Source organism: Poecile atricapillus, chromosome W, assembly GCF_030490865.1.
Source record: "Poecile atricapillus isolate bPoeAtr1 chromosome W, bPoeAtr1.hap1, whole genome shotgun sequence".
NCBI classification, from domain to species: Eukaryota; Metazoa; Chordata; class Aves; order Passeriformes; family Paridae; genus Poecile; species Poecile atricapillus.
In genome coordinates this window covers 29,964,841-29,992,824 of record NC_081288.1, presented here as the reverse complement: position 1 = coordinate 29,992,824, position 27,984 = coordinate 29,964,841, and the positions used below count along the sequence as shown (strand labels likewise).

Here is a 27,984-nt window from a genome sequence, read left to right as displayed (position 1 = left end):
CTCCAAGTCTTTGGTGGCTTGAGCTTCAAAACATCCTGTTCATTTAGGAAGTTATGATGCTCATGTCTGAGGCATGATGGAGAGAAAACAACTTGCCCAGATCAGGCAGGAAGTACTGGCAGTGAGCTTTAGCCTAATGCTTTCCTTCCAGCTCTGGGCAGGGGATGTGAGACCTGCTTGGAGCAAGGGATATAAGGTAGCAGAAGGAAGTTTTTCTGTGAGCAGACAGAATTCCTGGGGTCTCACCTAAGTCTGGATTATTTCTCTTCTGTTGATCACTGACAGAGCACCTGGGCAGTAGCAGAAGCCCTCATGAGACCTATGCAGGTTTATTTTCTGCAGCTGTGTGTCCAGCATGCAAGTCTCAGCTTGACAAGCCTGATTAACACGAAAGAGGGATCTCATGCCTCTTGGGCTGTCATATGTTTTGCAGCTGCAGGTCATTGTGCTGGTGAAATCTGACTTCACTGGCCTGCTGCTGCAAGCAGAGTCTGAAATTGTGGAATTTTCCCTTAATGTTGTAGTTATCACTGCTGCCTTATTTTTAAATACCAGTGTTGTGCAGTGCTTTCTGTATGCTAATAAAATCATCCATTGTTTTAGCACTTTCCCTTCAGACCCCTCTGCCTTGCTGTTGGCTGATCTGTATTACACGAGGCTGGCATTATGTGGCTGCCAGGAACCCCTTTCCCAAGGAAACCTAATGGACTTGTTTGAGAAGTTGCATCCTAATATTTCCTCTGGTGTTTCCAAGGTAATATGCTGTTTTGAACATGAAAAATCATTTTGAAATGAAAAATCATTTGTATTTTAACAGTAAAATATAAGTAAACTTAGTGAAATGATAAAATCTGAAAGGAGAAGCATGAGACTGTATAAAGCTATCACTTCCATAGTGTCTGCTTAGACCTGTGTCAATGGGGCATGAGTTAACAGAGGTTAACTGTTATCCCTGTCGGCCTTACCTCTTTCCTAGATTTAAATTAGGGCAGGAGCATAATGCATTCACTTTTAACTGCCTTCTAGACTACAGGAATTAATCTGTTTCTCAGCTCCAAGATGAACCTGGTGAAACCAGTGTGCTGTACCAGACATTAACCTCTCTGTAGGTATGTATGTGTCAATTTATATTGCCTGACATATGTTTCTGCTTGGAATAGGTCCGGCTGTTGACAGTTCGAATTCTAAACCATTTTGATAGTCCACCTTCTGCACAAATTGAGGTAAGGCTAAAACTTTTCATTTAACATTTCAAAGCTATCTGTGTTTCATGTTTTGTGTGAAATGTTGTTCACTTTGCAGAAACAAAATGTGGAGGCAGAGGTGGTCCTCTGCTTTTGTGCTTTAAAATTCCAGTTCTATTTCTTTGTCCCCCACCTCCTGGTGTTTTCAGATGTGTGTCTAAATGGTGGAAACTAGAACAAGTCCTTAGACTTTGTTCTTTTTTCCAGAATGGCCGTGAGTCTGTATAATTTAAGTACTTTTCAGTGAGATAAAGGAACTCTAACAGAATTCATGTCACTTGTTTGTTCAGGGTGATGGCACAGGGGAATTCCAGCCAGTATTTGCCATATTGCTCCAAGCAGAACTTGTGCCAGCAACAGTGAATGATTACAGAGAGAAACTTCTCCATTTGAGGAAACTAAGATGTGACATAGTGCGGCCCGCAATACCAAGTGGATCTTTGCAGGAGGTAAGGATTTATTGTCAAAAAGCAGTTGTCACATTCCTTTATTCTAAGAGAATGTTCTTATTCCATCACATGGATTGTGAAGTTTTTAATGAGAGTGCATCAAAAAATCAGTTAACTTCCAAATTAGGTTTTAGAAAACTTGCTTGTTAGTAGGGATCACAGCTCCCATTGTCCTCAGGAGTACTGTGTTTAGTAGAACAACAGTTGTCGCTGTCAGACACAAAACAAGTCACACGGACGCAGCTCAAGAGATGGTGAAGAAGAAGCAAACTTTATTTCTTCTCTCACAATTTATTGCTTTCTGACCATGGTCAGGGATCGGGTAGTCAGGATAACACCTTTCTAACCACACTGGCCGTAAGAGATGTCCATCAAAAGACATGTAACAGAAGGAATGCATACATATCTATGTTTATAGTTACTGTCCTGGGAAAGTTCTTTAGAAACTATATTAACAAGCTCCAAAGCTGAGTTTTTCAGGGTGACAAACAGTGTCATCTAAATAAATGGCCCGCAGTCAGATTGCTCTGGGTTTGATGTCATGGAAAGGAAGGCAGATGAATCCAGGGAGAAGCAAGTTGTGAGCAAATTTAAACTCATGACCTTGCCATGTCCTGAGTGTGGTTGAACATTGGTAGGACTCCCACTGGCCGTGGGTGACCTCACTTCTGGATCTTGCTTCAGCAGGAAAGTCTTTTATGCCTGTGACTGTTGAATGTCCTCTGCTGCTGAGCTGAAGGGGGCCTCACATCCATGAGGAAAGATTGTAGGTCACTCCTCCACATGGCTCAGCAAGGAGCCAGTCTAGAGGACAAGCTATTAGGCCTAGTGCAGTGAATACTTCTCTGGACAAACTTTAATTTTTCTGAGGTCCCTCATTTTGCTGTGGCAGCACTGAAGTTGTAGAGAGAGAGACGGTCCAGATCATCTGTGCTGAACTGTTTTTTTCATATTCATGTTATTTTGGTATAGTTATGAGGTCTCAGTGTAGCTTACAGTAAATGGGTTCTAGATTTCCACATGAAGCTATGAGACAAGGAATAATTTTGTGTGTGACTTCCTTCATCTTTTGTAGCACCCCTGAAAACCTCTTTGATAAAGTTTCCTCTTTGAGAGGAAGAAAAGTTAGAGGAGCTTGGTTGGTCTTTACTGTTTATTGCATCTCAACAAGATGGTATTGTATGTCATTTTAGGTGCCTCTTCGGTATTTACTAGGAATGCTTTACATTAACTTCAACCCTCTCTGGGATCCTGTAATTGAACTTATAACGTGAGTATATGCAGTTGGTTGCTGCAATGTGTAGTTGTCTCTCAGGACATTCCTTTCATTCTTCTGTGAACACAAGCTGAGGTAAAAAATGTCCAGTTTGGAGAGATTAGTGCATGAGAACCTTCATGTGAGATCTTCTGAAATAAATTTGATCTCTCAAATCTCAACCTATATAGACACTCCCTGATTTTTCTTACTTTAAAGGGAACTTGCTGCAAATACAGTCAAATAACATCAGAGTTTTTAGTCAGAGGTAGCAGGATTTGATTAATGTTTCACAAATGCTTAAAGGAACAAGAAGTCTCTCTGTTTCCTCATCTGCCAACTTTTTTGTCCTTACTGGAAAACCTCTAAATCCTACTAAAGAGTAGGGAAGTCTTACCATGGTGAAAAAATTAGTGACTTCTTTCAGCATGACTTTATCTTCTTTTTTATTCCTCCCTCTGTTGTACGATTAAAAAGGATGGGATTTTCCTCTTCAGTGAATTAATTTAAAAAAAATTAAACCAGCTCTTCAAAAGATATGTCCATGGTGATTCTTCCTTTGATTCTATATGATTTGCTGTACAGAAGTCAGTAGAAAGCTCAAGAACATTTTTACTCAATTTGAGTTCATTTGAAGTCATGGGATACAACCAGATTATTTTAATAACAATTGACATTTGGGATCCATGAGAAAAGGCAAGGAAGTGCTACAGCTGCATTGTGCAGATGTCCTGTCCCTGGACAGCCACATTAAAGCAGTGATCAAAGCCTTTGATTGCGGTAGTTGTTAACTAGCTGAATGACGCTTGCCTTTTCTTATCTTTCTTCTAATTTCATGCTGTATTCTGCTTTGTTAGTTCTCATGCAAAGGAAATGGAGAATAAACAGTTCTGGAAGGTCCTGTATGAACATTTGGAGAGGGCTGCTACCTATGCTGGTAAGTCACCTTTCCTAAGCATGGTTATCGTAGTAACCCATCTAATGGTGAATTATGTGGCTGTTTTTCATGTGCCCCAAATTTATGTGTGATGGGGGAATTCAGAACCAGTACTACTGTCATGTCCAGGGCAGGAGTGGAGAGGCTTGGGAGGAAGCTATATCTCCTGTCTTAAACACCAAGCAGTAGATGGAAAAGGCCACCTGCATTAGGGGAGGGAGTTGCAGGTTGTGGGAAGCCATGCAGCAGTTTCATCTTTGCTTAAGGTTGGTGCTGCTCAGACTGGTCAGGAACAGTGACAAAACCTGTGTAATGATGCAGACCATCTTCCTTCTCTGTGGAATTTCTGCAGACCGTCCTTGTGTGTGCTCTTGAGGTTTACCTAAGGGCATATGCAATCTAGTATTTCAATACAGAGTCAGAAGTATGCAGCCGTTTGTGAACTTCCCTGTTACTGAAGGGAACTGAGCCCAGCTGAGAAGTGCCAGGGTTGCAAGGTATCCTAGAAGGCTATCTAAGCAATGTGTGTCTTTCAGATCAATGTTAAACACAGTTGTGTCTAAACAGGTGCATGTCACCAAATGAACTACTTTTGTAAGGAGGTATGGATTCCTTGCTACTGGTGATTATGAAGGAACCTGAAAAGATGTTCCTAACTCTTCTGTAGAAATGGAGCTACAAAATGAGCTAGATGAACAGGAGGAGAGCATTGCTGAAACAGAATGTGAGAAGATGCCAGAAGGAGAGGTGGGGACTGTCTTTCTGGAGCAGCTGAGGAGTAGAACAGATTGCAGTGAGCGGCTGGACCACACAAATTACCGTTTCCTACTGTGGAAAGCGCTGGATAAGTTTCCAGACAGAGTGGAGCCTCGGTCGAGGGAACTTTCCCCGCTTCTTTTGAGATTCATTCGGTAAGTAAGATTTACTTTTCAGTTGAGTGGACACATTGCTTTCAATGTGTTGCTGAGCTTTAAGATTGGCTATCCCATTACAGACTATTTTGTGAATGCATGGCTGATGACATGTCTGTTTCCAGTTGAGATAACCTTTTAATTGGAATGTGGATTCTGTTAGAAACTAAGCAGGCTGAAATGAAACTTAAAGTATGTCTCTGCTGCTCAGTCTCTTGTTCATTGACTTGCCATTATCACAGTCTTGTTACTCAGTCACAGAGTGATTTCAGTGGAAAAAAAGTTCCCCTTTCATGAAAACATGCTTTAATTTGGAATCATGCTTTAATTTGGAATTGCATAATACCAGTGTTTCCCCCCAGGATGGGGAAAATACTGATTTTGTTAGAGGCTGATTCAAATTCCTGCCCCTGGAGGGAAAGCAGTGGTGTACTTGCATATGTGTGCACATATCAGAGAGTATGATGAACAATAAGATGTTATAATAAGAATGGTGAGGTTTTTAGTTGTTGTTGCCCTGAAACCTAGAAAAATGTTATGCTTCTTAATTCCTTCCTTCTTTTTTTAAAATACAGAAATGAGTACTACCCAGCAGATTCCTTAGTGGCTCCATCTCAGGATCTCAGAAGGAAAATTAGTGGCACCATAGCAGCAAAACAAATACCAACTGAAGAGGTGAATGATGTTGCTATGGAAGAGGAGGAAGAGGAGGTGGAGGAAGAAGAAAAGGAAGAAGGGGAACCAATTACTGTAGGAGTACTGAAAAAGAAAACAAGAAGAGCTGCTGCTAAGTAAGTATTTTTAGTTTTCCCTTTTGCTAGTGCTTTCATGGAAAGGCAGGTTCAGCATCTCACGTTGAGATACAAGTTGTGTTTTCGTATATATTAGTTTTTTCTTTTGCTTGTGCTTCATTGTTTCTCGGTGGATTACAAATCAGAAATTCTGCCTGTACAGTACTAAAAATCTAAATATATCGCCCAGGTTTTATCATTATCTTGTTACCTGCTTACCAGTCTGGTGTATTTTACTTTAGGCAAAAAAAGTGTGGTATTCTGAAGTTTTCAGAGACTCTTGTACCTGAATTCCCTGGTTTCTCTGTGTATATCTGTTAGTCTTTGAAAACTGTGGGCATTGCCAAAGACTTCAAAAAATCAGACTATTTTTTTAAGTATTCTGATATTGGAATACTGCCATTTCCTGCCCATTATAAGTCTTGTCTTCGTAGGGATCAAGGTTTTTATTTGGTAGACTAAAAGTGCATATTGCTGAATGTCATTGTTGCAGTGCTGAATACGTGGAGAAAGTTGCTCTTTGTTTGAATTCTCCCTAGTGATGACCTCTTTTAAATACCCCTTACAAATACAGCACAACGATTTTGCAAAGGATGGCCCTTGTAATGACAGAGAACTCCAAAATATCCCCTTATATATTGGGACAAGACAAGTATTTGATATGTGACCTAAAGTGTCATTTCATCCCAGGTGTCCTATGAGTATTTAATTATTTTCCCAGATTCTGGCTTCTATCTGCAAGTTATCAGCAATTAAAATACAGTGACAGTCCAAGATATTTTGTTGTTTTCCCAACCTCCATGTCAAAACATCCATGAAGTGCAGTGGAAACATTAGCTCCCGGTAGCTGTAACAAAGGCATAAAAGATTTACCAGAGGTGTGTTAATGAGTTGTGGAGTGACCTCCCTTCCCGGGTGAGGCCTGTGCCGGGGGGACTCCCTCGTGTCCTGGGAGGCCTGGCTGAAGCAGGGAGGGTGCACACCTGCCCTGGGCTCCCTGTGGGGTTCCTGGAAGGTGTCCTACTCCTTCCTCCCTTGTCTGTGCCCAGCCATGGAGAAAGGTCAAGTGTCTGGAGGGTTCAGTGTAAATTAGCAGGGGGAGCAGTTGAATGAGGACAGCGTCTACCAGTCCCACAGTACACATGGTAGAGGAGATCTCACACCTTCCTTATCCTGGTCTTTTCTGTCCCTTTCCATGAAGAGGAGGTGGGGCAGATGTGAGGTGACCCTGCCAGCCCTAGAGGAACTGACTCCCATCTGTCCTTGCAGCCCAGTGTTAAGTCCAGTACAGTCTGTGGCTGAATGCAACCCATCACACTGGTAGGAGCAACATGGGCACCAGTTAGGGACAAGTGAACAAACAAAGAGATAAATACAGAATTTTGGTTTTCTAGGCTGGGCTGGCAGAGAGAAGTAAGCTGCATCCTGACTGTACCCCTTTCTCATGAAAAAACTGAGCCTACCCAGTGCTACTGAAGTAAAGGCATTCTCTGTGCAGTGAAGTGACAGCTGGAAGGAGCTGCTTAGAGAACAGGACACATCTTGCTATGTCTGAAATAGTGCTGAGGACTTGGGATCCTCTTCTGTTGTTTTTTGTTTTCTTGTTTATGAATTTTAATTAAAGTTCTCTGTTTGTTTGTCTCCTGGATATTTAAAAAAAAAAATAATTGTTTTGTTTTGCAGGCAACTAATAGCCCACTTACAAGTTTTCTCAAAATTCTCAAATCCTCGTGCATTGTATCTGGAGCAGAAGTTGAATGCCTTGTATACCCAGGTGAGGCTATTTGATTACTTTTGGAATTGTTACTAATAAATTAACTCTTACTTGAGTGCAGTGTCTAATACTAGCTAAACTTGTCATTTTCTGAGCTCAGCTATGATAGCTGGAAAAGGAGCTGTCCTTCAGAGGACTTCCTAACAGGCATCACTCGAAATGAGCCCCTTAGGCAAAGACCTGCTTTAAGATACTTAGCTCAGTTTGACAGGAGTGGCACTTGCAAACAGATCTGACAGCAGACAAGAAGTAGTCTTTGGCAAGGAGAGTGGAAGTTCTTCCAAGTCTTTGGAAGAGTGGCTGCAGAGGATATCTGTTTCACTTCCTGTAGGATCTGGAGGAGTATTTAAAATCCAAAGCTTGGGGAAGATCTGAGGTTTGTATTTGTCCTATAGTATTTTGTATACTAAGAGTATGGCCAGTATGTACAAGAGATCATCAAGCATCAAAAAAGGATTTTCTTCTTAAAAAATATTCAATTTGCTTGATTCTTCTCTGAGGGATTTCCCTGAAAGAATTGCAGAAAGTATGACTTTGAAGGGGGATTCTGAGTATTTATTTTACAATCCTTAAAACGGTTTTGGTTTTTAATTTTACAGGGTTGTGTTGGTTACCAGATGTGGATTTGTTCAGGTCATTAGGGTTTGCTCTCACTGTTCCCAGTTTGTGTTTTCTGAGTCTGTGGGTGTTGATAGCTCAATTCCTTAGTCCCTTAGAATTTGAGAATCTCTATTAGACATTCACTCTGTTTCAGTCTATCTCAAAGTATTGCTTAGAAAAACAGTTGATCCATGTGTTTGCTTGTCTGTGTTCTTAGCAAAATATTGGACAGTTGTGTAAAGGTCAAATCACTTTGGGAAGAACAGCCTGGCACAAGAAGAAAGATTACTTCATCACTTACTGTTTGCATTTCTGTGTCTTAGTATATGCATTGTCACGGCTGGTGTGTCCATCTGGCATAGGGACATCATGGCAAAGCGACCTTGGATGACACTTGCCTGTGCTATTTAGTGTGAGACTGAAGGACTGATAAAGAAATGATCTGTATTTCTCAACTTCTTTTCCCTGTCCTAATGAATCTCAGGATCACAGAATATGCTGAGTTGGAAGGGACCCATCAGGACCATTGAGTCCAGTTTCTGGCCCTGCACAGGACACCCCAAGAATCAAACCATGTGCCTGAGTGCATTGTGCAAACACTAACTCAGATAGTCTTGGTGCCGTGACCACTACTTCATGTTGTTTAGTGCCTAGGTTATGAAGTTGTCTTCAAGAGAAGGTGAATCTCAGTGAGACTTTGCATACCAAGTCTTCCGAATAGTTTGTGTTTGTCACAGGAAAGAAATACAGGTATCTTGGAATGGTTTGGGTCCTTTTTGATCCAGTCTTCTTAGATACACAGCTGATAACTGGTTTTGATGATAAATGCAAACTCAGAGTGGTTCAAAAGACAGCTACGAAAAAACAAATATAACTGTCCTGTGTAGATAGGAAGGAAAAGTATATATGAACTATCAGCAGCCATGCCCCTTTTTATGAGTGGCAGTTGTGCATGTACATCTTGGTTTTATGCTGGCAACACATATGTTCTGCTTCCATTTGAATAATTTAGTCCAAAACCTGCTTGAGCTGGTAGCCTCTGGGTTGTTTTCACTGTTTTCAGTAAGCACTTCTGTCTCCTAGATAGGGACTCATTTTCTTTGTTTTATTATTTGCAGTTACTGTCTCATCAAGACCAGAATGTACAGAGAATAGCTCTTGACTGTATAATGACATATAAGCATCCTCATCTACTGCCATACAGGTAAAAGCTTTTATATTATTTTAGTGTTCATGAATGAGCCTGCTTCAGGGTCAGTTTTATTTGGGGTCCTGTATTTGTTGAACACATATACGTAAAGTTTAATTTTAGCCAGCTGTATGTTTTGTATCTAAGAGAGGAAATCAGGCTGATCAGTGCCTCTTTTTTGTTTAGAGAAAAATAGCAACACTTCCATTCTGTCCCAGAATAGTGTCAGTAGTGTTATTAGTTCCATCATTTTCAAAGATGTCTTTTGTACTGATGATTTATAACCACCCAAAGAAAGTGACAACATAAAACTGTAGTTTGTGGTTAAATAATTTCTTTGGAATATGTCTAGGACTTACTTGTCTACATAATTAGCTTCAACTTGCTGGCTTTTAAAATATTTTTTTATAAAAGAGTGATACTTTAATATTTTGTATATGGCAAGGATAGATAAATAGGTAATTAGATATAGATGCATCTGTGTGTCTATCTGTCTATTTTTATAACCCTACCTGCTCTTTATTTTAACAAAATAATGTTTATTACTCTCAGGGAGAACTTGCAAAGGCTACTGGAGGACAAGAGCTTTAAAGAAGAGATAGTCCATTTCAGCATTTCTGAGGAGACCACAGTAGTAAAAACAGAGCATCGACCGGATCTCATCCCTGTTCTTATGAGGTGTGTTCTGAAGTGTGAGTTCAGAAGCTTCATGGCAGACTACCATGAGCAAGCAGAGAGAAATAAAGCTGCTTCTCATTTTGAACAGTTGAGATAACCCATGGTTAGTGGTATAGTTTGATTTCATTTTGTGTTATTCTGTATGGTTTGCTTATTAACACATTTATGTCATGTGTTATGCAAATGGTGTTTTCTTTAAAAGCAGCATTTTGGTACATACTGTTTCTACTAAGGATTACAGAGAACTGTGAGGACTTTTCAGTTCGCTGAGTAATGCCAGCTATTTGCAGTGGTGCAAATTGTCCTGCAAGGTAACCATTTTTGTAACTGAAGTTTCCAGCAGAGCTTCCATGGTAGTAGCAGAAGCTGATCTTTCACTAAGATGTTTTTGGACAATATGTAGTAGTTCAGTGGAGACCCTGAAGGGAGGGAGCCCTTTCACTAGAGAATATTTTTAAACTGAGTTTCTCCTGCAGAATAAGAGGCTGGAAAAACAGATGGCTTGCTGAAAGCTAATGAAACCTCTTTTTGATTCTTGAAGAATTCTCTATGGCAGAATGAGAAACAAAACAGGGAGCAAAACGCAGGGCAAATCTTCAGCAAGCATTCGCATGTCAATCGTTCTGCGATTTCTGGCCGGCTCTCTGCCAGAAGAGATTCGGATGTTCTTGGATCTACTCTTTGAAGCTGTGAAGCAATTCAGTAATGGTAGGTAGGCCATAGAAACTGAGGGTGTGGTATTTCCTGACCTGTAGAGATGTGGGAGGATAAATATGCTTAGTGCTGTTATGTGCTTCAGCTTGTCTCTTAACCATGCCTTGAAAGGACAAAAGTAAACCTATGGTAAGGACTAGGTTTCCCCTGAGTTTCTCCTAACAAAACACAGTTGCTCTGTTTTATATATCCAAGGTCAGAAAAACTGAACAACTTGCCACAGCTATGCAAGTAAGCTGTAGCAGGCCAGGAGTGGGTAGTGGCTGGCATTATAGGCTAGCCTGAGTATCATGGCAGTAAAGAGAGCTTGTAAAGTGCTCTGATTCTGTAGCAGTTATGAGACATCTGAGTGTCAGAGAGATGGAAACACAGAGCTGTTATTTAAAAATCTGACTGTGAGGATCTGTAATTTAGGGCCAAATTCCACTATTTTTCACTGAAAAATTATTCTTGGTAGTGGGTGCCTTCATGGTGCTTCCCTAGATAATTTGTTGTTCCTTTGCCTATCACAGGGCCTTGCCAGACTGCAGTCCTTCAAAGTATGTCAGAGCTGGATTTAGCTAAAGTCCTGCCTCTTGGGCGTCAGCATAGCCTCTTCAACAGTCTAGAAGTTGTGTTGAAAAATATGGGACATTTGATCCAGCAATACCTGCCTGAAATTCTACAGATTATTCTCTGCATGACTGCTGTGGTATCCTGCATCCTCCAGCAGAGAGAGAAGGTACAGTATACGCAAACGATATATAAACATGTAAATTAAGTTCCTTTCTCTCCTCCTCCTCCTCTGAGCTTACACGTAGGAACAGAGCTTTACTGATTCAGGTAAAGATAAGTTGAATGCCGTTGTGGACTGAAGCTTATCAATGAGTAGTCTGTCAAAGTAGAGGCCAGTGATGCTTATCTGAAGGTGGCTCAAGCAGTGCAGGCAGAGTTAATGTGTTTAGAAAACTGATTTGAACTGTGTTTTTGTTTGAGTTACTGAAGAGAGAGTTGGAGGTGGTCTCTGTGCATTGTTCCTACCTGTTGTGTGGAGAGATGGGCATGAGGGAGAGATAAATATTCTGTTGTAAGCACGTAACAAGATTTTATGACTGGAAGTTGAAATTTGCCTTATAGATGGAGTTTCTTGGCTGCAAGGATAAAACATCTGAGCAGGGGAAGGAGAGGTTTAAAGTTCCTTGCCTGAAGACGTTAGAGCAAACCCTGTCTTTGAGGTGTTTTGTTGCAGTGCTAGACCTCAGGGGAGCTCAGCATTGTGGTGATCACAGTGATTATCTACTCTGAGTGTCTCCTGTCAAGGGACACAGGAAGGACGTGGCACCAGCCATGCTTTCAGCCCACTAGAAGCATCTTCAGCTCTGTACCAGTAGTCATACTAATCCAGTCTTACCATCTGGGTCTTAGCCAGGTATCTGCAGAGCATTGCAAATGTTTTTTTCCCTTGCTGAGCAATGGCTGTACATGCAGAAGGGGTCAGGTGAGGAAAATGTCCTGTTAAAGATTGGTTGCACCTAGAGGTGGGGCGTGCTGGCTTATTGCTGCCCTGTATGCAGGGAGGTGGCACAGACATCCCTGAGATCTAGTCCAGCTGCTTGGGGTCTGGTGCCAGCTGCTCAGAAACTGTAACACTGAGCCAGGCTTTTCTGTCTTCCTGGTGCAGAGCCTGCTCATATTTTAGGTGGGAAACAAGCAAACTGCACAGTTGTCATCATCACTGTGATGCTGAAAGGAATTAGGAGATGATGGACTGAACAAGTGGGAATGGATGTTTTGTTACCATGAGCATCTTCTTACCAGGATCCAGCTGTGAGCATTTGAGGTTAGAACTTGCTTAGGAAAAAATCCAACCAACAAAGCAAGTCTTTGCAGTAGGCAGTATCCAGGGTCTCATAGTTTCCTGTGGGCTACACAGAACCTTGCAACTGTCTTAATTTATGAAGAGGATGAGCAAATTTGAGGACATCAGCAGCCCACAGTCTGACTTCAGCAGTGCATTGCATATGCCTACAAGTTTTCAATGCGGTCAGGAGACAGGAGTTCTGAAAGCTGCTTCATTAAGTGCTAGGAAAGCCACATTTTGCCGCAGTTGCTACAGTAATCCTGTCATGGTTGTGTAATGTCAGGAGTGACAGTCTGTTGTTTGTCTGAACTTAATTTAGCACTTCATTAGCCCAGAGGCTGTTAAAAGCTCAAGGAAGAGTGTGAGAAATCTGTTTATCTTGACTAATAATTAGAAGACATTCTTGGAGTTTGAGAGTAATTTATTGCAGAGTGATACTGCCTGGAGAGTTAAACATCAGCTTTGACCACTTTAAGACAAGTTATTAATTTACCATTTCTTACTGGTTGTGTTCACTATCAAGTTTCTTCCTCTCAAAGGCTTGATCTCAGAGAACTCTTATGATGATCAAACAGTGGGAAACCCAAAATTACTTTTCTTGGATGTCACCAATAGTATCCTGGTTTGTCCTTTCTTTGGGCTTTCAAACAGTTAATTTGCCACCTGGAAGCTGATTGCGCTCTATTAGTAAACATTCAGCATAGCTTGGGAGGTCCTGTTGCAAGAGCTTGATCAGTTCCTTTTCCACCTCCTCCTCTTTGTGTTTTTTACCTGTGATTTTGGATTGTGTGTAGTGGATCATGGTATGAACTGGAGACCCAGAAGAGCTCCAGTATTAGACAGTGGCTTTTATTTGCTCTCGTGTGGCTCTGTTGTTTCTGAGGCTGAAGTTCATTACCTCTTGCACTGTGGAGCTACTTCATGTGCTTGTGCTGTGAGCTGCTTTGCACAGTATGGAGATAATTTAGATTACTCAGGTCAAGATTCCTCTCAGGGAGGAGAGTCAGAATGCAGCAGTGCATGAATTTCTTCATTTAAATGTTTTTGCAAGAAACGCTATGGAACATAACCACTAAATGGGTACAGGAAGCACCTTCCTGTAACCAAATGGTATAGCACCCACTCTACTCTGCTGAAGACATAATTCTTCCCTTCTCTGTTCCTCCCCGCTTCTCTTCATCTGTTGATTTATTTTCTTCCCAGAAGATCTTGGTGTTCCAAGTACAACTTCACTTTGGAGAGCTGATTTGGGTCCTTTCATGTGTAGAACAGAATTGTTTAAGTATCAAAGTTGGAAATCTAATTAACTGTGGTGTAGCTTTCTGCATTGTGTCCAGAAGGGGCAGATGCTACTGGGTTAAACCTATCAGCGTAGATTTTTTATGAGCTGAAGGAGTCCTGTGTGACTCAATGCAGGAACAGGCAGGCCCCTTTTAGAAAAATTTCAGTCAACTCTGAGATGTGGATTGCTACTGTGAACAAATTACAAGAGAAAACAGAAGTTCCTGCAAAGACTGTATCTGGATGTGGTCAATGAATTGCTGGATTTAATTTCAGAGCAAGTAGTTAGTAGTTGTTGTGCCAAGGTCTTACTGGGTTGGGTTTTTTGTTTGTTTGTTTTTTTTTTATAGGTCCAACCTAGGTTGATTAATCCACTGAAGAATTTGAGACGTCTTGGTCTCAAGCTTGTGGCAGAGTTTTTTTCTGATCATGAGACCTACAGCTTTAGTGTAGAAGAGATTGATGCAGTTTTCCATGCTGTGGTATGGCCTCAGGTAAGCATTTCTTGTTTTTCCAAATAACTTGTTTGAAACATGTACCATGCAGAAAAATCCTGCTGTGCTGGAGTCAATCATGTCTGCTATGTCCGTCACTAGACTGATGTGGCCTTGGACAGATTCTGGCATCTCAGTGTGTCTGTGCAAGGCCAGTTTCTTGGCTCGTGTCTGATTAGTCCTGGAATAAGCAAGTCACAAATTAAAGTACAAATTAATTAATCTGAATAAGATGGATGCCATTTCTTTGTTCTTTAACCACAGAAGCAGACTTCTTCCCTAGATGCTTCAGGGAAGCTAAATAATATGAGTCATTTCTAGGTGCACTTTGCTGCTTTTCTGTGTGACAGTTGTTGGGTAGGGACTGCAGAAACAAATGCTCCTGCAGGAAAGGAAGGACCCAGCAGTCTGTGGGCTATGTGGTCTTGTGCCTACTTCCAAGAGTTCCATGTGAGCACAGTGACAAAGCACAGGCTTGTGGCTTTTATAAGAGAAATTCAGATCACCTCTGAGCTTGGAAAATGCACTGCTGTGAGATAGAGAGAGAACACAGAATTTAAAATTAAACTGTGTTGTCTTTGTCAGTGCAGTGGCTCTGGGTTTGTCAGGGAGTGCCTGTACCAGCTGCTGGGTTGTCTCTGCTCTAAAAGCAGTTGTGTCCATGAAGAGGTTAACTGAGTAAGAGGGGCTTACTCCAGGAGTGCTCTTCTACAGAGGCTTTTGAGGTATCCAAATGTCCAACTTCCTTGGAGCAGAAAAGCAAGCCTGCTAAAGAGCACTGGTATAGTCTGTGAAACTGCAGAGCTGCTTCTCTAGACATTGTGTTTGTTTACTCCTACATTGTTTCTCTGCTCTACCAGTAGCAATATGTGATGCGTAGTATGGTTGTGTGGACAAACAGTAGATAAAAGAGAACCAGGCAGTGCATATAGCTCTGTATTGCTCTGTATTGCACTGGGCTGAGCAGCAGGGAAGTGCATGTTCCTGTTTTGTCCATGGAGTCTTCTTATAGCGAGGGTACTACGTGGGAAAAGCAGTGAACATTTATTGCCGTTCCAGAGCAGTCCAGGCTTTAAATCAGCAAAACACTTAAAGCTTTCAGGGAGCACAGTGTTTTCAAATTCTGAGTAACTCTGAACAAGATGTACTATTGTCACAAAATAGTTAGAATGCCTCTTGTATGTCAGGAAGACGAATGGTTTTGAAGCTTGAATGGTAGTATGATCCAGAAGCTCCCTCTGGAGTCTTTTCTGGTGAACTTCATGAAGATTTGGTTTTGGCAAAAGTATCGTTTTGACTTGTGTGCTTTCTTTTTTTAGAACTAGAACTGAGGTGTGTAAAAACCCATGGAGAGGACAAATTGTTTTACGCCTGTTGAACCTGCAGTTGGAGTTAGCTGTTGTTCATAGCCCAAGATTTTGATGCTGAGGCTTCTTAGCCTGCACAGCAGCATTCCTGTGGGATTGGATTAATGGTTTACTCTCCATTGTATATCATCCAGGAAATCTCTGTTTTATGCAGGGCAGTAGTATTACCAGCTTTTGAGACAGGAGAAGAAGATTTCTAAGATCCTGGCTCTGATGGTCAGACTTCCCTTCTTTTCTGTTATACTCAGGTCTTGAGCAAACTGATCTAGTCCAAACCCCACATGCACCATTCTGCCTACCACCCCTGGGTGCACTGGAGCCTGCTCTGCCTGTGTGCTCAGTAGTGGTGCCCTGGTGACAGTCCAGCGGTGGTCATGGTGGAAACCCACCTGTGTGACTTGGGTGGAGCCTGTTGGGTTGTGGAGTGGCAGAGAGGAGGGTGCGCTGGGTCACCTTAGCCTGTGTCCAGTGGTGAAGGATCAGCAGCTATCCTGTGTGGCTCAGGCTAGGCACCTCTGAGGTGGGGTTCTTTTGGACACAGAACCCTGTTAGAAGGTCCCATTCATGGGATGCAGTACAGTGTTCCAGCCTCTCCAGTGAGGCCATGGAGATACAGACCAGGTGCTGCAGTCAGGACATAGGAAGTGTGGGAGGAATGAGTTTTGGGTGCTGTACTTGAGATTTCATAGGTGTGTCTGGGAGAGGTTGCTAAGTCTCTGTGGCAAATGTGAGGCATCATGGGAATCCACTTTCAAGGGGAGGACAAAAATGGTAGCTGGAATACTATATAAACAGAAGTGCGATGATCTAAGAGTCATTTGACAAATATTGAGGAAGTTGGGAAATTATTTTATAAAAGGTTGAAATTACTTTATAAAAATGGTAAACTATAGAATGTGAGGTCTTTGTTAGAGATGAGGTATTAAAATGGTTTTACTTAAATGTGTTGCATTGGTGTATGATTTTTCTCTCCTTTAGGTCTGCAGATTGGCTTCAGAGAGTCAGTATTCTCCAACTTTCCTGCTCAAACTCATTCACACCTGGAGTAAGAACCCCAGGTAAGTGTTCTTCTGGCAAAGAAGCCTAAGTACATCTGAATACATAAAACACAAGGAAGAAGAGCACACTAACAGGCTGTGAATAATTGTGTCCAAAACCATACTTTCTTTTTCTGTTAGACTCTTATTCTTTTGATAGCAGTCAAAGCAGCTGGGAAGCTTTCCAGTTTATGCAAGAACTCACTTTTTAATAGGCTGCTTTTTCCATATATTAATGCATCTATATTAAGCACATATGCAGCCCAAACCAACTCATAGGTGAGGAGGAGGTCTGACTTCTTAGAATATGTCCATCTTGACCAATGATTTCTTAGTCTTGTGAGATGGGAAGTCAGTTTTGCAATATATAATTTCATTAATTTTTGTGAGTCTCTATTTCTTTCTCTTTTATGAAACAGTATGGGCAAGTTCAGCGTAGAATCTGTGGCTGATAGTCTGTTACTGAACATTGTAAAAGAGCTTTCTTTGATTCAGACACTGTGAGAAGTTCCAGCTCAACTGTCTTGAGTGATTTTTGCCTTTTCCACAGACTCACTATTTTTCTTTTGCTAAAGTACCTGGTGTTTCTTTTGAGACACCTCATTGGTAGGCATGAAGACCTTATGTACAAACTTCTGTTGAAAATGGTGTTGGATCACTGTGTTAGGAGCAGACTAAGAGGAGACTCAGGCTGTGGAGAAAGGATTAGAAAAGGGACTTGATAACCTCTCAACCTCCGTTCATTGTATTTTTCATGACACTTTTCTGGGTTTTGTGCACTTTTTTCTTGGTCGAAGTGGAAGACAGTCATTATTTTTTGTGTGGCTTCTCACACAAAAGAAATGTAAGCTGAAAATTCTGAATCTAATTTTCAGTGAACCTTTTTATAATCTCTGAATTATAAATTTGGAATTTATAATTCTCTCAGGTATTTCCCTCTGCTGGCCAAACAGCAGCCAGATCATCCAGAGAGTGATATACTGACAAATGTGTTTGCCGTGCTGTCGGCCAAGAATCTGTCTGAGGCCACATCCAACCTTGTGATGGACATTGCTGATAGCCTTCTCAACAGCCCAGATTTTGAACCCACGGAGCAGGTTTCCAGTTTGAGCGTGACTGACTGTGTTGTCTTGGCCGCTGGAGACGTGACAGAAGGTATGCCTGCCTGAGAGTTCTGAGAGACCTGTCGGGTGCTTTAGATGCAGGTGTTAGATTATGGTGAGGTTATCTAGGCTGGCTAAGAATACTGGGGAAGAGGACTTCCCAGCAGAAATGCAAACATCAATGTACAAATTTGCCTTGTTGTGCCCAAGAACTGTAAAGTCCTGCTTGCTTGATGACTGATGAGATCCTCATTTGAGTGTCAGGGTCCTGAGCACTGAGAGATTCCTTATGAAGAGGGAAATGTTGACCTCTTCAAATGTTCTGTCTGTGAAGCTTTGACTGATACAAGTTCAAGAACTGCATTGCTGACTTGGTTCTGCGCCTAACACCACGTTTTATATAAAAGCCCCCCTCCTGTATGCACATGATCCTGTATCACTTTGATGTTTAGTCTGTGCTCCCTGACAGGAAAGACCTGGCCTTTTTGAGAGTTAGGAGACAGAACAGTAGTGTGCTGTGTTTGATGCTGTGGAGACATCTTTCACCTGCAACACTCAAAGCTAGTGGAAAGGAGGGTGTGCCCTTGTTATGGCAGCTTTGATTTTACACAAGAGGTCAGTGGTGGAATAAAGAAAACCACATCTACAAATGCTTCAGTCTTTTTAGGAGATGTTACTACTTTTGAGGAATGTCCTTGGTACCTTCTGATAATCCTACACTTACGAGGGCTGTTACTGAAATCTGTGAGGAGAGTGGTGTGTGCTTTCTTTGCTTTCTTTTTTTGCTTTCTTAACTCAGACATGTTAGACTTGGTCTCAGCAAGTGCTGGTGCTTCTTCCCAGCCACCAGCTGCCCTGCACGTTTATAGGTCCGATTTACTTATTCTTCCACTAATGAAGCCTCGTTTATCTTGATTTCCCCTTTGTATAGGGTTGGATCTCACTTTTGTTTATTGCAGTAGTTTCTTGGGTGTTGCTAACTGTCATATGTCTTACAGAGCCCCTCAGCTTAGGCTGCCGGTTGGTTCTGCCTCATGTTCCTGCCATACTTCAGTACTTCAGTAAAACAATGTTAAATGTGGAGAAGGTGAAAAAGAAGAAGTACAGAGCTCAAGTCAGCAAAGAGCTGAGTATACTTTCCAAGTAAGTAATTCTTAGAGCCTGAAATGGTTAGAAAGCTAGAAGGAGGGAGGGAGGAAGAAATAGGCTTATTGTAATAGTTTCCAGATTAAAAAACAGTATGTCTCAAACTTTTTAAATTTGCAACAGTTGCAAATACCTGTATCTGTCATTGACCTTGCAATTTGCTGGTTACTGAGGTGGTAAGTTTTCAGGAGTTGAATCTAGCTGGTTTTGTTACTGGTACTCAAACCTGATGTCTCTTGAGACTAGAAGAAGATGCAGAAATGCCTGCAGTCATGTGGAACTGAATGCTTAGGTTGGGACTGTGAATTTGGTGGGTATGCTCTGTTAGCCTGGATAGGCTGACAAAGCCTTGTGAAATTGCACTAGTGCTGACAGACTTCTTTGTTCTCTACTGGTGATTGAAATGATATAAAAGAGTAAATTACCTTGTTCAATTTTGCAGGATCAGCAAATTCATACAAGAGAAGAGCCAGAATTCAGTGCTTGTGAGCCTTCTCCTCCCTTTCCTTTATCAGAGTAACATGGAGCAGGTAGGTAAAAATTATTTCCTCCCCCCTACTAAACATAGGTTTTTCTTTTAATAGAGTATATTTGTTTGTTTAAGATACAGTTAAAAGTCTTACTGATTACATGCCATTTCTCATTATTAGCCTGCAGTAAGTCTTCATGTGTTTGTAGTCTGCTCTGAACATGCTGCCACTGCGTGTTGATGTGCACTGTTCACCCAGAGGTGCCAGTGCCCAGACTGATTCTGTTTCTCCTTTTCACATAGGTCTGCAGAAGTTATAATGCAGTCTTTACTTTCTTTGTCACTGTAGTCAAGCCACCAAATTACTTGCGGTGTTTGAAATAATTGCTCTTCTTCACTGTGGATTTTATACACCCCAAAGCCACAGCGTCTGGACAGCAATGTGAATACATGTGGTTGGGGATGTAGGATGTGTGGTATGCAGTGCTGCACTAGTCTGCTGCAAGATGAAAGGCAAAAGCAAGCTGTATACAGTACTATCCGTAGGGGACCACATGAGATTTCTGTTGAGGGAGATCATACAAGAGCTTCTTTACTGTGCAGTGGCCAGGCACTGGAACACATTGCCCAGAGAGTCATTGGAGTCTCCCTCATTGGAGATACTCAAGAACTGTCTGGATGCAATCCTGTGCCATGTGCTCTGGGATGAGCCTGCTTGAGCAGGGAGATTGGACCAAATTGATCCCCCGTGGTCCTTTCCAACCTGACCCATTCTGTGATTCAGTGAAGTATATGGTGCTGTTAATGTTCATCTCACATATTCAAGTCTAGTTTTTAAAGCTCTATTAGTTCTCCTGACCTTTGAGTTGCAGGGAAAGACACATAAAAGAAGTAATTTTTGTGCTGACAGTCATCTCTTAACACTGTTTTGTTTCTAATTGAAAGGTTGCAAGTACCTCTGAGAGGTTTTATGATTGCATTGTTGCCTTCTAATTTTTTGTTATCATTCAGTATCTCTGGTCTGAATAAAGTACAGCCATGTTCACTTTGTGTCTTGAAATATGTCCCAAGGAAATGAAATAATCTTGTTAGGTTTCAGTACTTACTGAGAGTTATGTGTCTCTTTCAGGGTACACAAATTGACATTCTGGAGACAGTGCAGAACTTGCTGAGGCATTGCTCAAACCCCACCAGCTTTCTCAAACCACTGGCAAAGCTTTTTTCTGTCATCCAGAACAAACTGTCTCGGAATAAGTTGTGCTTGGTATTTCAGGTATTGCATTTCTACATCTTCTTATGCTTTTTTTTTTTTAGAATTTGTTCTAAGAGATCAAGAACAAAGTAACAGCAGTATACATGACTTAAAAACCTTTTTTATCTACTTCTTGTGTGAAGTGAAAGTAACAGAATTCTATGTGATAGAAATTAATGAGCTGCACAAAGATTTGTAAAAGTTTTGGCTTACAGCCTCGTTGATGTGAGCCTCGCCAGGGATCTTTAGTGTAAGAGGAGCCAAGTAAAGCACTTCAACCACAACAGATCCTGTATGCTGATGAAATAAGAATGGATTTCAGTATCCTGAAGATCATTTTTGTTCATATTCTTCTCTCACAGTTTATACTAGGCTGTTCTGTATTACTTTCAAGTGACTTACATAACTTCTTAGCAGTGAAACACAAGAAACATTCAGTGTAGATATATAGGAACTTAGGAACTTAAAACACTTATCCTCCAACTTCCATAAGAAAGGCTCTTACGGAGGTTCTAACATGAGAAAGACTAATGCTGCTTTATTTGTTCTTTGTCTCGAGTGGTAAAGTCTTGAGTTATCCAAATTTTTGACAACTAAAAGAGTTAACTGGGTTTTTTATGTTTCTTTTTAGACTTTATCTGACTTAGACACTAAGTTGGTGTATATTACTGATGTTGTTAAGGTATGTAGTTTCTTTGCTCCCTTTTCCCCCCAGTATAGTACGATCAGGTTTCTGTCACTTTTCATTAACGACTTGTTGCTCTGCCTTAGCTGAATGCCTTTGATCAGCGACATCTGGATGATATCGACTTCGATGTGCGTCTGTCAGCATTTCAGTCAATCACAGCCCACATCAAGGAAATGCAGACAGTGGATACTGACTTTCTCATCCCTGTTATGCACAACTGCTTCTATACTATCCAGGTTGGCTGAATATTCCTTCTCTCGCTGTATGCACCATGTGTCTATGATGAATCTAACTTTCAACTTACTTCCATTGGCTGTTTTTTGACATCATGTAACATGCAGAAAGTATCTTTAGGTATTCTTGCGAACACGTTTTTGAAGTTTTATCTGTTTACCTTTTCATCTCTGTGTCCCAAAAGGAAAATACAGTGCAGCACAACTTTCTGTCACTGAGCCCTGGAACTGTTTGGTCATTTGTACTGGATAAAAGGCACATTACAGCCCTGAAAGGCTGATTTTCTATTTGTTACAGCATGTTCTGGTTGTGTGGGCCTGCTGATGAATCTAAAAGATTTTTTCCTCCTGGGTAGGATGGGCATTATTAATTTGGGACTAGAACTTCTATAGGAAAGCTCTCATGAGTTTTTAAGTCTCTACAGGACTTGATATGTTGTGTCCAGTGGTACTGTTCTGTCCAGGCTTTTGGGAAGAGAAAGGTGTCATAGCCAGACTCATGTGGTGCTGTTTCTTCATCCACTCAGCTCGGGGATATGGCTCTTAGTGACAACGCAAGCCTTTGCTTGACCAGTTTCATCCACCGACTGGCAGAAATCAGCCACACAGAAGATGAGTACAAGGAGCTAATCCAGCACACTCTCCTGGAGTCTGTGAGAAGGGGTCTGAAGAGTAAGACTGAGGTAAGGCACTGGTATCTGATGACACATTTCCAGACATCTTCAGGGTAATAAGGAGTTTTTTGGGTGAGTTCTCAAAGTCCCCTACTGGGATAAGAAGTCCAGGTACCCACTATAAACTTACCCTTCATTTGAAATTTTACAAAAGCCTAAAAAATTATAGAAATTAGCTGTGTTTCTCTGCTGTTGTTCAGCTTTTCTTAGTTGTAACTTGTTCTTTGGAGGGGAGGCTTTAATTTATATGCAGTCCATAAAAGGTGCATTTGTTGTTAGCAAGAATTAGGACATTTGACTGAAACACTTACAAATGGCAGCACTGCTGTTCTCAGGAGCGTGTACCAGCCTCTACAAGGAATACTTAACATTCACTGTTTGCTATTTGTAGAGCATCCAGCAGGACTACACATCACTGCTTTCCTGCCTCATTCAGACATTCCCAACAAATCCTGAATTCCAGGATTTGGTCCAGCTGACCAACCGCCATGATCCTGACATGGACTTCTTTGAGAACATGAAACACATGCAGGTAAAACCAGCAGGCATTTCTTAATGCCTCTCCCCACCTGCCAAGCAAAGGCATCTTACTGTGAGGGTATGTTTTGCAAAGCATCTGTGTGTTGTCGGCAGAGAAGTTGAACTTGTGTCATTAGATATCATTACAAAAGAGGGATGTGGACAACATCAGGACTAACTGAGAATCAAAGTCATGTTTCTATCTAGAAATGTCTTGGGTTTATGACAACACACAGTCAGCAGTATCCTGAAGATTTCTCTGACACAGGCATGGAATGGGTCTCTGTTTTTTCTTGCCTGTTCCCTGCTGCTCTCTGTCTGGAGGCTCTGCAGCCTTTTCCCATTCACAAACCTTTGCAATATAAATGTTACACGAAGCCTGGTCTCCTGGTTTTTCTTGCAGTGTGAAAATACATTTCTTCTACTTTCAGAGATGTAATCTGAGAGAGTCTTTGCTGCTTCTGTAGTTATATGCGAAGTTGTAAGTTTTTAACTTGTAATTTTCTCTGGTCTTTGCATCTCATTGCAGCAGCTGCTGTGTGCAGTTGCCTCCCTTGTCTAACTGAAGATAGCACAGTCTTATGATTGTGAATCCACAATGCCATTGGCTTGGAATATCTATTGAGGGAAAAGTGAAAACCCAGAGATTTAAGGAAAAGGGCATGCCTTGGAAATTACTAATATGTTTATGCCATTACCTAAAACTGGGACATTTTCAGAACTGCTGGATGTACATGCTCTCTTGTGCTAGCTGTGACTCAAGCACCACCTCATTCACTGTCTCCCATGTCTGACTCAGATCCATAGGAGGGCACGAGCTCTGAGGAAACTGGCAAAGCAGCTCACTGAAGAAAAGCTTGTGCTGTCTTCTAAATCCCTCCAGAACTACATCATGCCTTATGCTACCACTGCAATTTTCAGTGAAAAAATGCTTAAGGTAGGCTCTTTTAATTGAATGCATCCACTTGAATATTTTCACCTTTCTTATATACCATTTGCCTTAAAAACCTAACCTCTATAGGTAGCTGATATGTTTGTGAAGTGAATGTCTCCATTGTAGACAAAAGTGCTGTGCTGGTTTTGGTGGCAGAAAGAGAGTTTGGAAAGTACAAATGCAGTCTGGGCCCAATCCTATATCTGCTAAACTTACCCTGCTTCTCAAAAGTTGATCTCAGAAAACTGTTTGGGTTAGGGTTTTTTTTGTTGTTGTTGTAGTTTTTTACTTGGGGTTTTATTTGTCTTTGGTAATCAGCTTCTTATTTTTTGCCTCTGCCTCCAAACTTCTGTCTTCCTGTTTAGTTGTGAGATTAGTTACTCTTTGACAGTATTCCCCAGACTGTGGGAATATAATCTGTGCCTAGTAACAGAGGTGGGAATAAATACGGTTTTCTCTGGATTTAGAGAGAAACTGCAGGAATTGGCAGAAAACATTGAAATCAACAGCAGCTTTGTAATTAAAATTTGAAGAGGGACGTTAGTCACTTTCAGTGAAATTACTTGTAATGTCAGTCAGTGTGGATAGACTTTCCTCCTGTGGCTTTGAAAAGCAAGGTTTCATACTTCTGTAGTTCCCTGCACACTACCAGAAGAACAGCAGACCTGCTTCTGTCAAGCCAAGTAAATGTCTAATTTGCTTACTGTCAGAAATACTTTTCTGAAGCTGAAACAATTAGAGTCAGGCACTGGACCGATCCCCTGCAGCAGTGCAGGCTGTGCCCCTCAGTAGAGTGACTGAGTAGCTCTTCAACCAGAGGACAGTAAAATGTGTTGATTGAAATTTTGTTGAAGAAATAGACATATTTTATGTCACACTTTAAATGGGTTTATAGTTGATCAGCATAGCCCAGCAATGTGCCATGTGTTTGTGGTTGGATGCCTTGACTGGTTCCTGTTCTTAGTTCTTAATGCAAGCGAGCCCATAGGTTGAAATATGTGAGAAAAATGAAATGTGTGCAGAAAAATATGGAGAAAGTGGGTCTGGAGATCTGCCTGATGGACTGTGATTTTTGGGGTTTTTTTTCCTAACATGGTGCTCAGATGGACATCTAAAAATACTGAATCCCAAGCATCCCCACTAGACAGATCTCTTGTTGCTTTGAGTAAAGGATGCTTTAGATACACGACCATTGTGAGTGCTAACAGCAACTGAATTTCTCTCTTTTGAGCAGCATGAAAATATGGTAACAGCCTCAGTTGAAGCTATTGGAGCTGTCTGCCGGCATCTTTCATGGTCAGCATATTTGTACCACCTAAAGCATTTCATCCATGTCTTGCAAACAGGACAGATCGGTACGAAGCTGGGAGTCAGGTGGGTACTGTGAGCAGTGCTGCTCTGGTTTTCTCCAAAGACTGCTTAGGCACAATTCAGTGTTTTTAGGAGCATCACATGGATTTTAGCCTCTTCCCTGAGATGAGAGATTGCTGACTTTGAGATGGACCTAGGCAAGTGAAGGTGGGCATGGCTTGCAGCTTTCAACTATTAAAATAAAATATCACGAATTTTAACACCATGTCTCACTGAATGCATGGCAGTGGTTCTGTCAGGCTATGCCTGCTCCTGGAACACCTCCATTGCTCCAGTACCACTCTGTGAGGCTTCACAGTGAGCAAGGTCACAGAGTTCAGGCAGCTGAGAATTAACCAGTTTTTATTTTCTGGGGGTTTTCAGGATAAACCTCATTACGGTGCAATGTCACTGAATATGATATTTTCCAAAAAGTACTTGTAAGATTTTTCTGTTGTGTGTGAATATACATCCTCTTCTTTTTGTGCAGAGAGCTGATCTTTCTTCATGTTTTCCTTCTGCAGCTTGTTAGAGACAGTGCTGGAAGCCTTTCACTTTGACCATGAAACACTTGAAAAACAGCTTGTGACCATTGACAGCCAAGGTAAGCTTTTTGTGTCTGCTTGTAAAAACACTACCTCAAACTGCTGAAATGCAGCTAATCAAAGTTTTGTGTTTTACTGTTGACAACAGCTACTCCTGTCTTTTTAGAATGGGCATACTGGAAGCTAGTGTTGACTTTTCTCCTCAGGAGCAGTATACATTTTCCTCCTGTGTGTTGACAAAGTCAGGAGAGGTGTAAGGAATCATCTCCACGTTACCACTCCATCCCAGGCATCTGTAAACCAAAATAGCCCAGAACCTGTGTGGTTCTCAAGGTCTGCAGCCAGCCATGTGGTTGCTGACACAGCTGAGTTTTTTATCTTTGGTGTTGGCTGCTCTCATGGTTATCTGCAGCCAAGATGTCCTCACCTTGCTTCGCTCACCATTTCACAGGATGAAGTCATATCTTTAGCTTCTTCACTATTGTGGTTACCTATGTTGGGACCTTTGGGTGAAGGAGGAGGATACATCACAGCTCTGCTTGTCAATACCTCTTGCCCTGTGAAATCCTCAGTTTTAAGTGAATGGCAGTTCTCTAGAGTTCAAGCACATTAACCTTTGCTAAGCTGACTACGGGGTACAGACACAGAGCACAGAGTGACATTGTCTTTGCTTCAAACCTGGCTCTAAGGAGTGATTATCAAAAACCAGCAAGCCAAAGCTTCTTTACCCAGTAGAAGAAGCCTGATGCTTATTGGTGGTTTGCTGTCACTGGTGATAGGTAGGAGCTTTATCTAGAACTAAGCTGTTACAAGAGTCTCAATTAAGGGCTCATGTTTTGTGTTCTCCTGTATTTACCTGTACTTTTGGCAATTACTTGATAGAAGCTGCTGCCATGGACCTTGAGCCAGTGGTGGAGGCTGAAGAAGCCATGGAGCTGGAGCAGAGTGAAGGGGAAGAGGAGGAAGTTGAAGAAAAGAATGGGAAGAATCTCACTGAGAAGCCAGTGGAACCTGAGCAAGCAGCTGAGCCATCTGAAAATGCTGAACAAGTGCCCAAGCCTGTTTCGTTCTTACCCCGAAATAAAGAGGAGCTTCAGTGTCTGATCAAACACATTCAAGAAACAGTTACGGTCAACATCTTGCCTAAATTGCACAGGTGTATTGTTGCAAAGGTAAGGAGTTGACATTTGAAAGGTCTTTTGTAGGCTGGTGCTTTAAGGATTAGGATACTACTTCAGAGCCAGTGAAAATGTAACACATTAAAAAAAATAGATGCAACTGGAGAGAGACCATCTGAAAGCACAGAAAAGGCTTCATGCCCTTTGCTGAGTCATGGAGATTACTGACAGACCCTCTGGTCAGTGTGGATGTGGTGTCTTAACCTCCCTGCTGAGAACTGTCTCAACCTACACAAGTGAAATGATTCACTTTGTCCAACCTCTTGAAGAGTTCTCAGCCACTTGCTAGCACCAGCCTAGTTTCTGTATTGAGAACACAGGGATTTATCTCACCTGTCCTTTAGCTGTCTGGGTTTTTCCTGCAGTCACCAGAAGATATGAGCCTGCTATACTGGCCTCTTCTAGGATTTGCTGAGAAAAAGTAGGATTTGTTTCTGTATATTAAAAGTGCATTGTGTTTTGCTCTCTTAAAAAGGTTAAAAGAGACGAGGAGCACAAGCTTGTGAAATCCAATGTTGTGAATGATGATGAGGTGGTTCGTGTTCCATTAGCTTTTGCAATGGTCAGAATGATGCAGTGTCTTCCCCAGGAAGTGATGGAAGCTAACCTACCAAGGTAAATCCCAGTGGGGCTCCTTAAATCCCAGGGGGCTGTTCATTGTGCAGTGAATGAATGCAGGCACCTTTCTCAAGCTGTGGTTACATACACAGCTAAAGTCAAGAGGGACATGCTAACAATCCATAAATACTTATTTTGGAAATTCCTATTCCTAGTGACGTGCACCTCTGCACCTCAGCATTTGCTTTCTGTAAATCCTTACCTAAGAGCAGAGCTGTAAATCAAGGTGCAGAGGCAGGGCTGGTTGTGCTGGTGAAAGAATAATGTACAGAAAGAAAAGGCAATCATTAAAACATCCTGAAGGACAGTAGGTGTGTGTATGCCTATAAAACCTCTCTGTGAGGCTGGCTGTGAGTACAGCTGTGGTTGTGAAACAAGGCTGAAAAGCAGCCTCCTTGGCAGTGTAATTAGTTCTGCTCTGCTTGGAGATGAACAAAGCTGTCTGTCTTTGTTTCCAGCATCCTACTGAAAGTCTGCACATTTCTGAGAAACAGATTTCAGGAAATACGGGACATTGCCCGTAACACCCTCATTAAAATCATGGAAGTGTTGGGAGTGCACTACCTTCTGTATATCTTAAAGGAGATGCGGTCTGCACTCATCCATGGGTACCAGGTAATGCTGAAATTCTTCCTCTTCTGCTCTCTGTAGGCTTTTTCTAATGTACTGGGAGGAGAATCCAAAGGGAAGTTGCTATTGAAATTGTTTTGCACT

The 27,984-nt window shown here is 41.6% G+C and overlaps 1 protein-coding gene across 1 annotated transcript in view; it reads left to right on the top strand.

Annotated features, from left to right (window-relative positions):
• Positions 1–27,984, top strand: part of LOC131591611 (small subunit processome component 20 homolog) — a 64,093-nt gene that overhangs the window by 19,549 nt on the left and 16,560 nt on the right. Inside the window, exons 16-43 of the mRNA XM_058862471.1 lie at positions 604–754; positions 1,161–1,223; positions 1,535–1,693; positions 2,887–2,963; positions 3,806–3,885; positions 4,553–4,796; positions 5,372–5,587; positions 7,271–7,361; positions 9,080–9,165; positions 9,703–9,828; positions 10,370–10,536; positions 11,055–11,263; positions 14,014–14,157; positions 16,503–16,582; positions 17,490–17,716; positions 18,663–18,807; positions 19,253–19,340; positions 20,409–20,552; positions 21,163–21,213; positions 21,303–21,455; positions 21,980–22,135; positions 22,518–22,658; positions 23,445–23,582; positions 24,814–24,953; positions 25,454–25,533; positions 26,357–26,646; positions 27,128–27,267; positions 27,729–27,885. Coding sequence (XP_058718454.1) covers positions 604–754; positions 1,161–1,223; positions 1,535–1,693; positions 2,887–2,963; positions 3,806–3,885; positions 4,553–4,796; positions 5,372–5,587; positions 7,271–7,361; positions 9,080–9,165; positions 9,703–9,828; positions 10,370–10,536; positions 11,055–11,263; positions 14,014–14,157; positions 16,503–16,582; positions 17,490–17,716; positions 18,663–18,807; positions 19,253–19,340; positions 20,409–20,552; positions 21,163–21,213; positions 21,303–21,455; positions 21,980–22,135; positions 22,518–22,658; positions 23,445–23,582; positions 24,814–24,953; positions 25,454–25,533; positions 26,357–26,646; positions 27,128–27,267; positions 27,729–27,885 — 3,943 coding nt within the window. The remainder of the gene's footprint in view (positions 1–603; positions 755–1,160; positions 1,224–1,534; positions 1,694–2,886; positions 2,964–3,805; positions 3,886–4,552; positions 4,797–5,371; positions 5,588–7,270; positions 7,362–9,079; positions 9,166–9,702; positions 9,829–10,369; positions 10,537–11,054; positions 11,264–14,013; positions 14,158–16,502; positions 16,583–17,489; positions 17,717–18,662; positions 18,808–19,252; positions 19,341–20,408; positions 20,553–21,162; positions 21,214–21,302; positions 21,456–21,979; positions 22,136–22,517; positions 22,659–23,444; positions 23,583–24,813; positions 24,954–25,453; positions 25,534–26,356; positions 26,647–27,127; positions 27,268–27,728; positions 27,886–27,984) is intronic.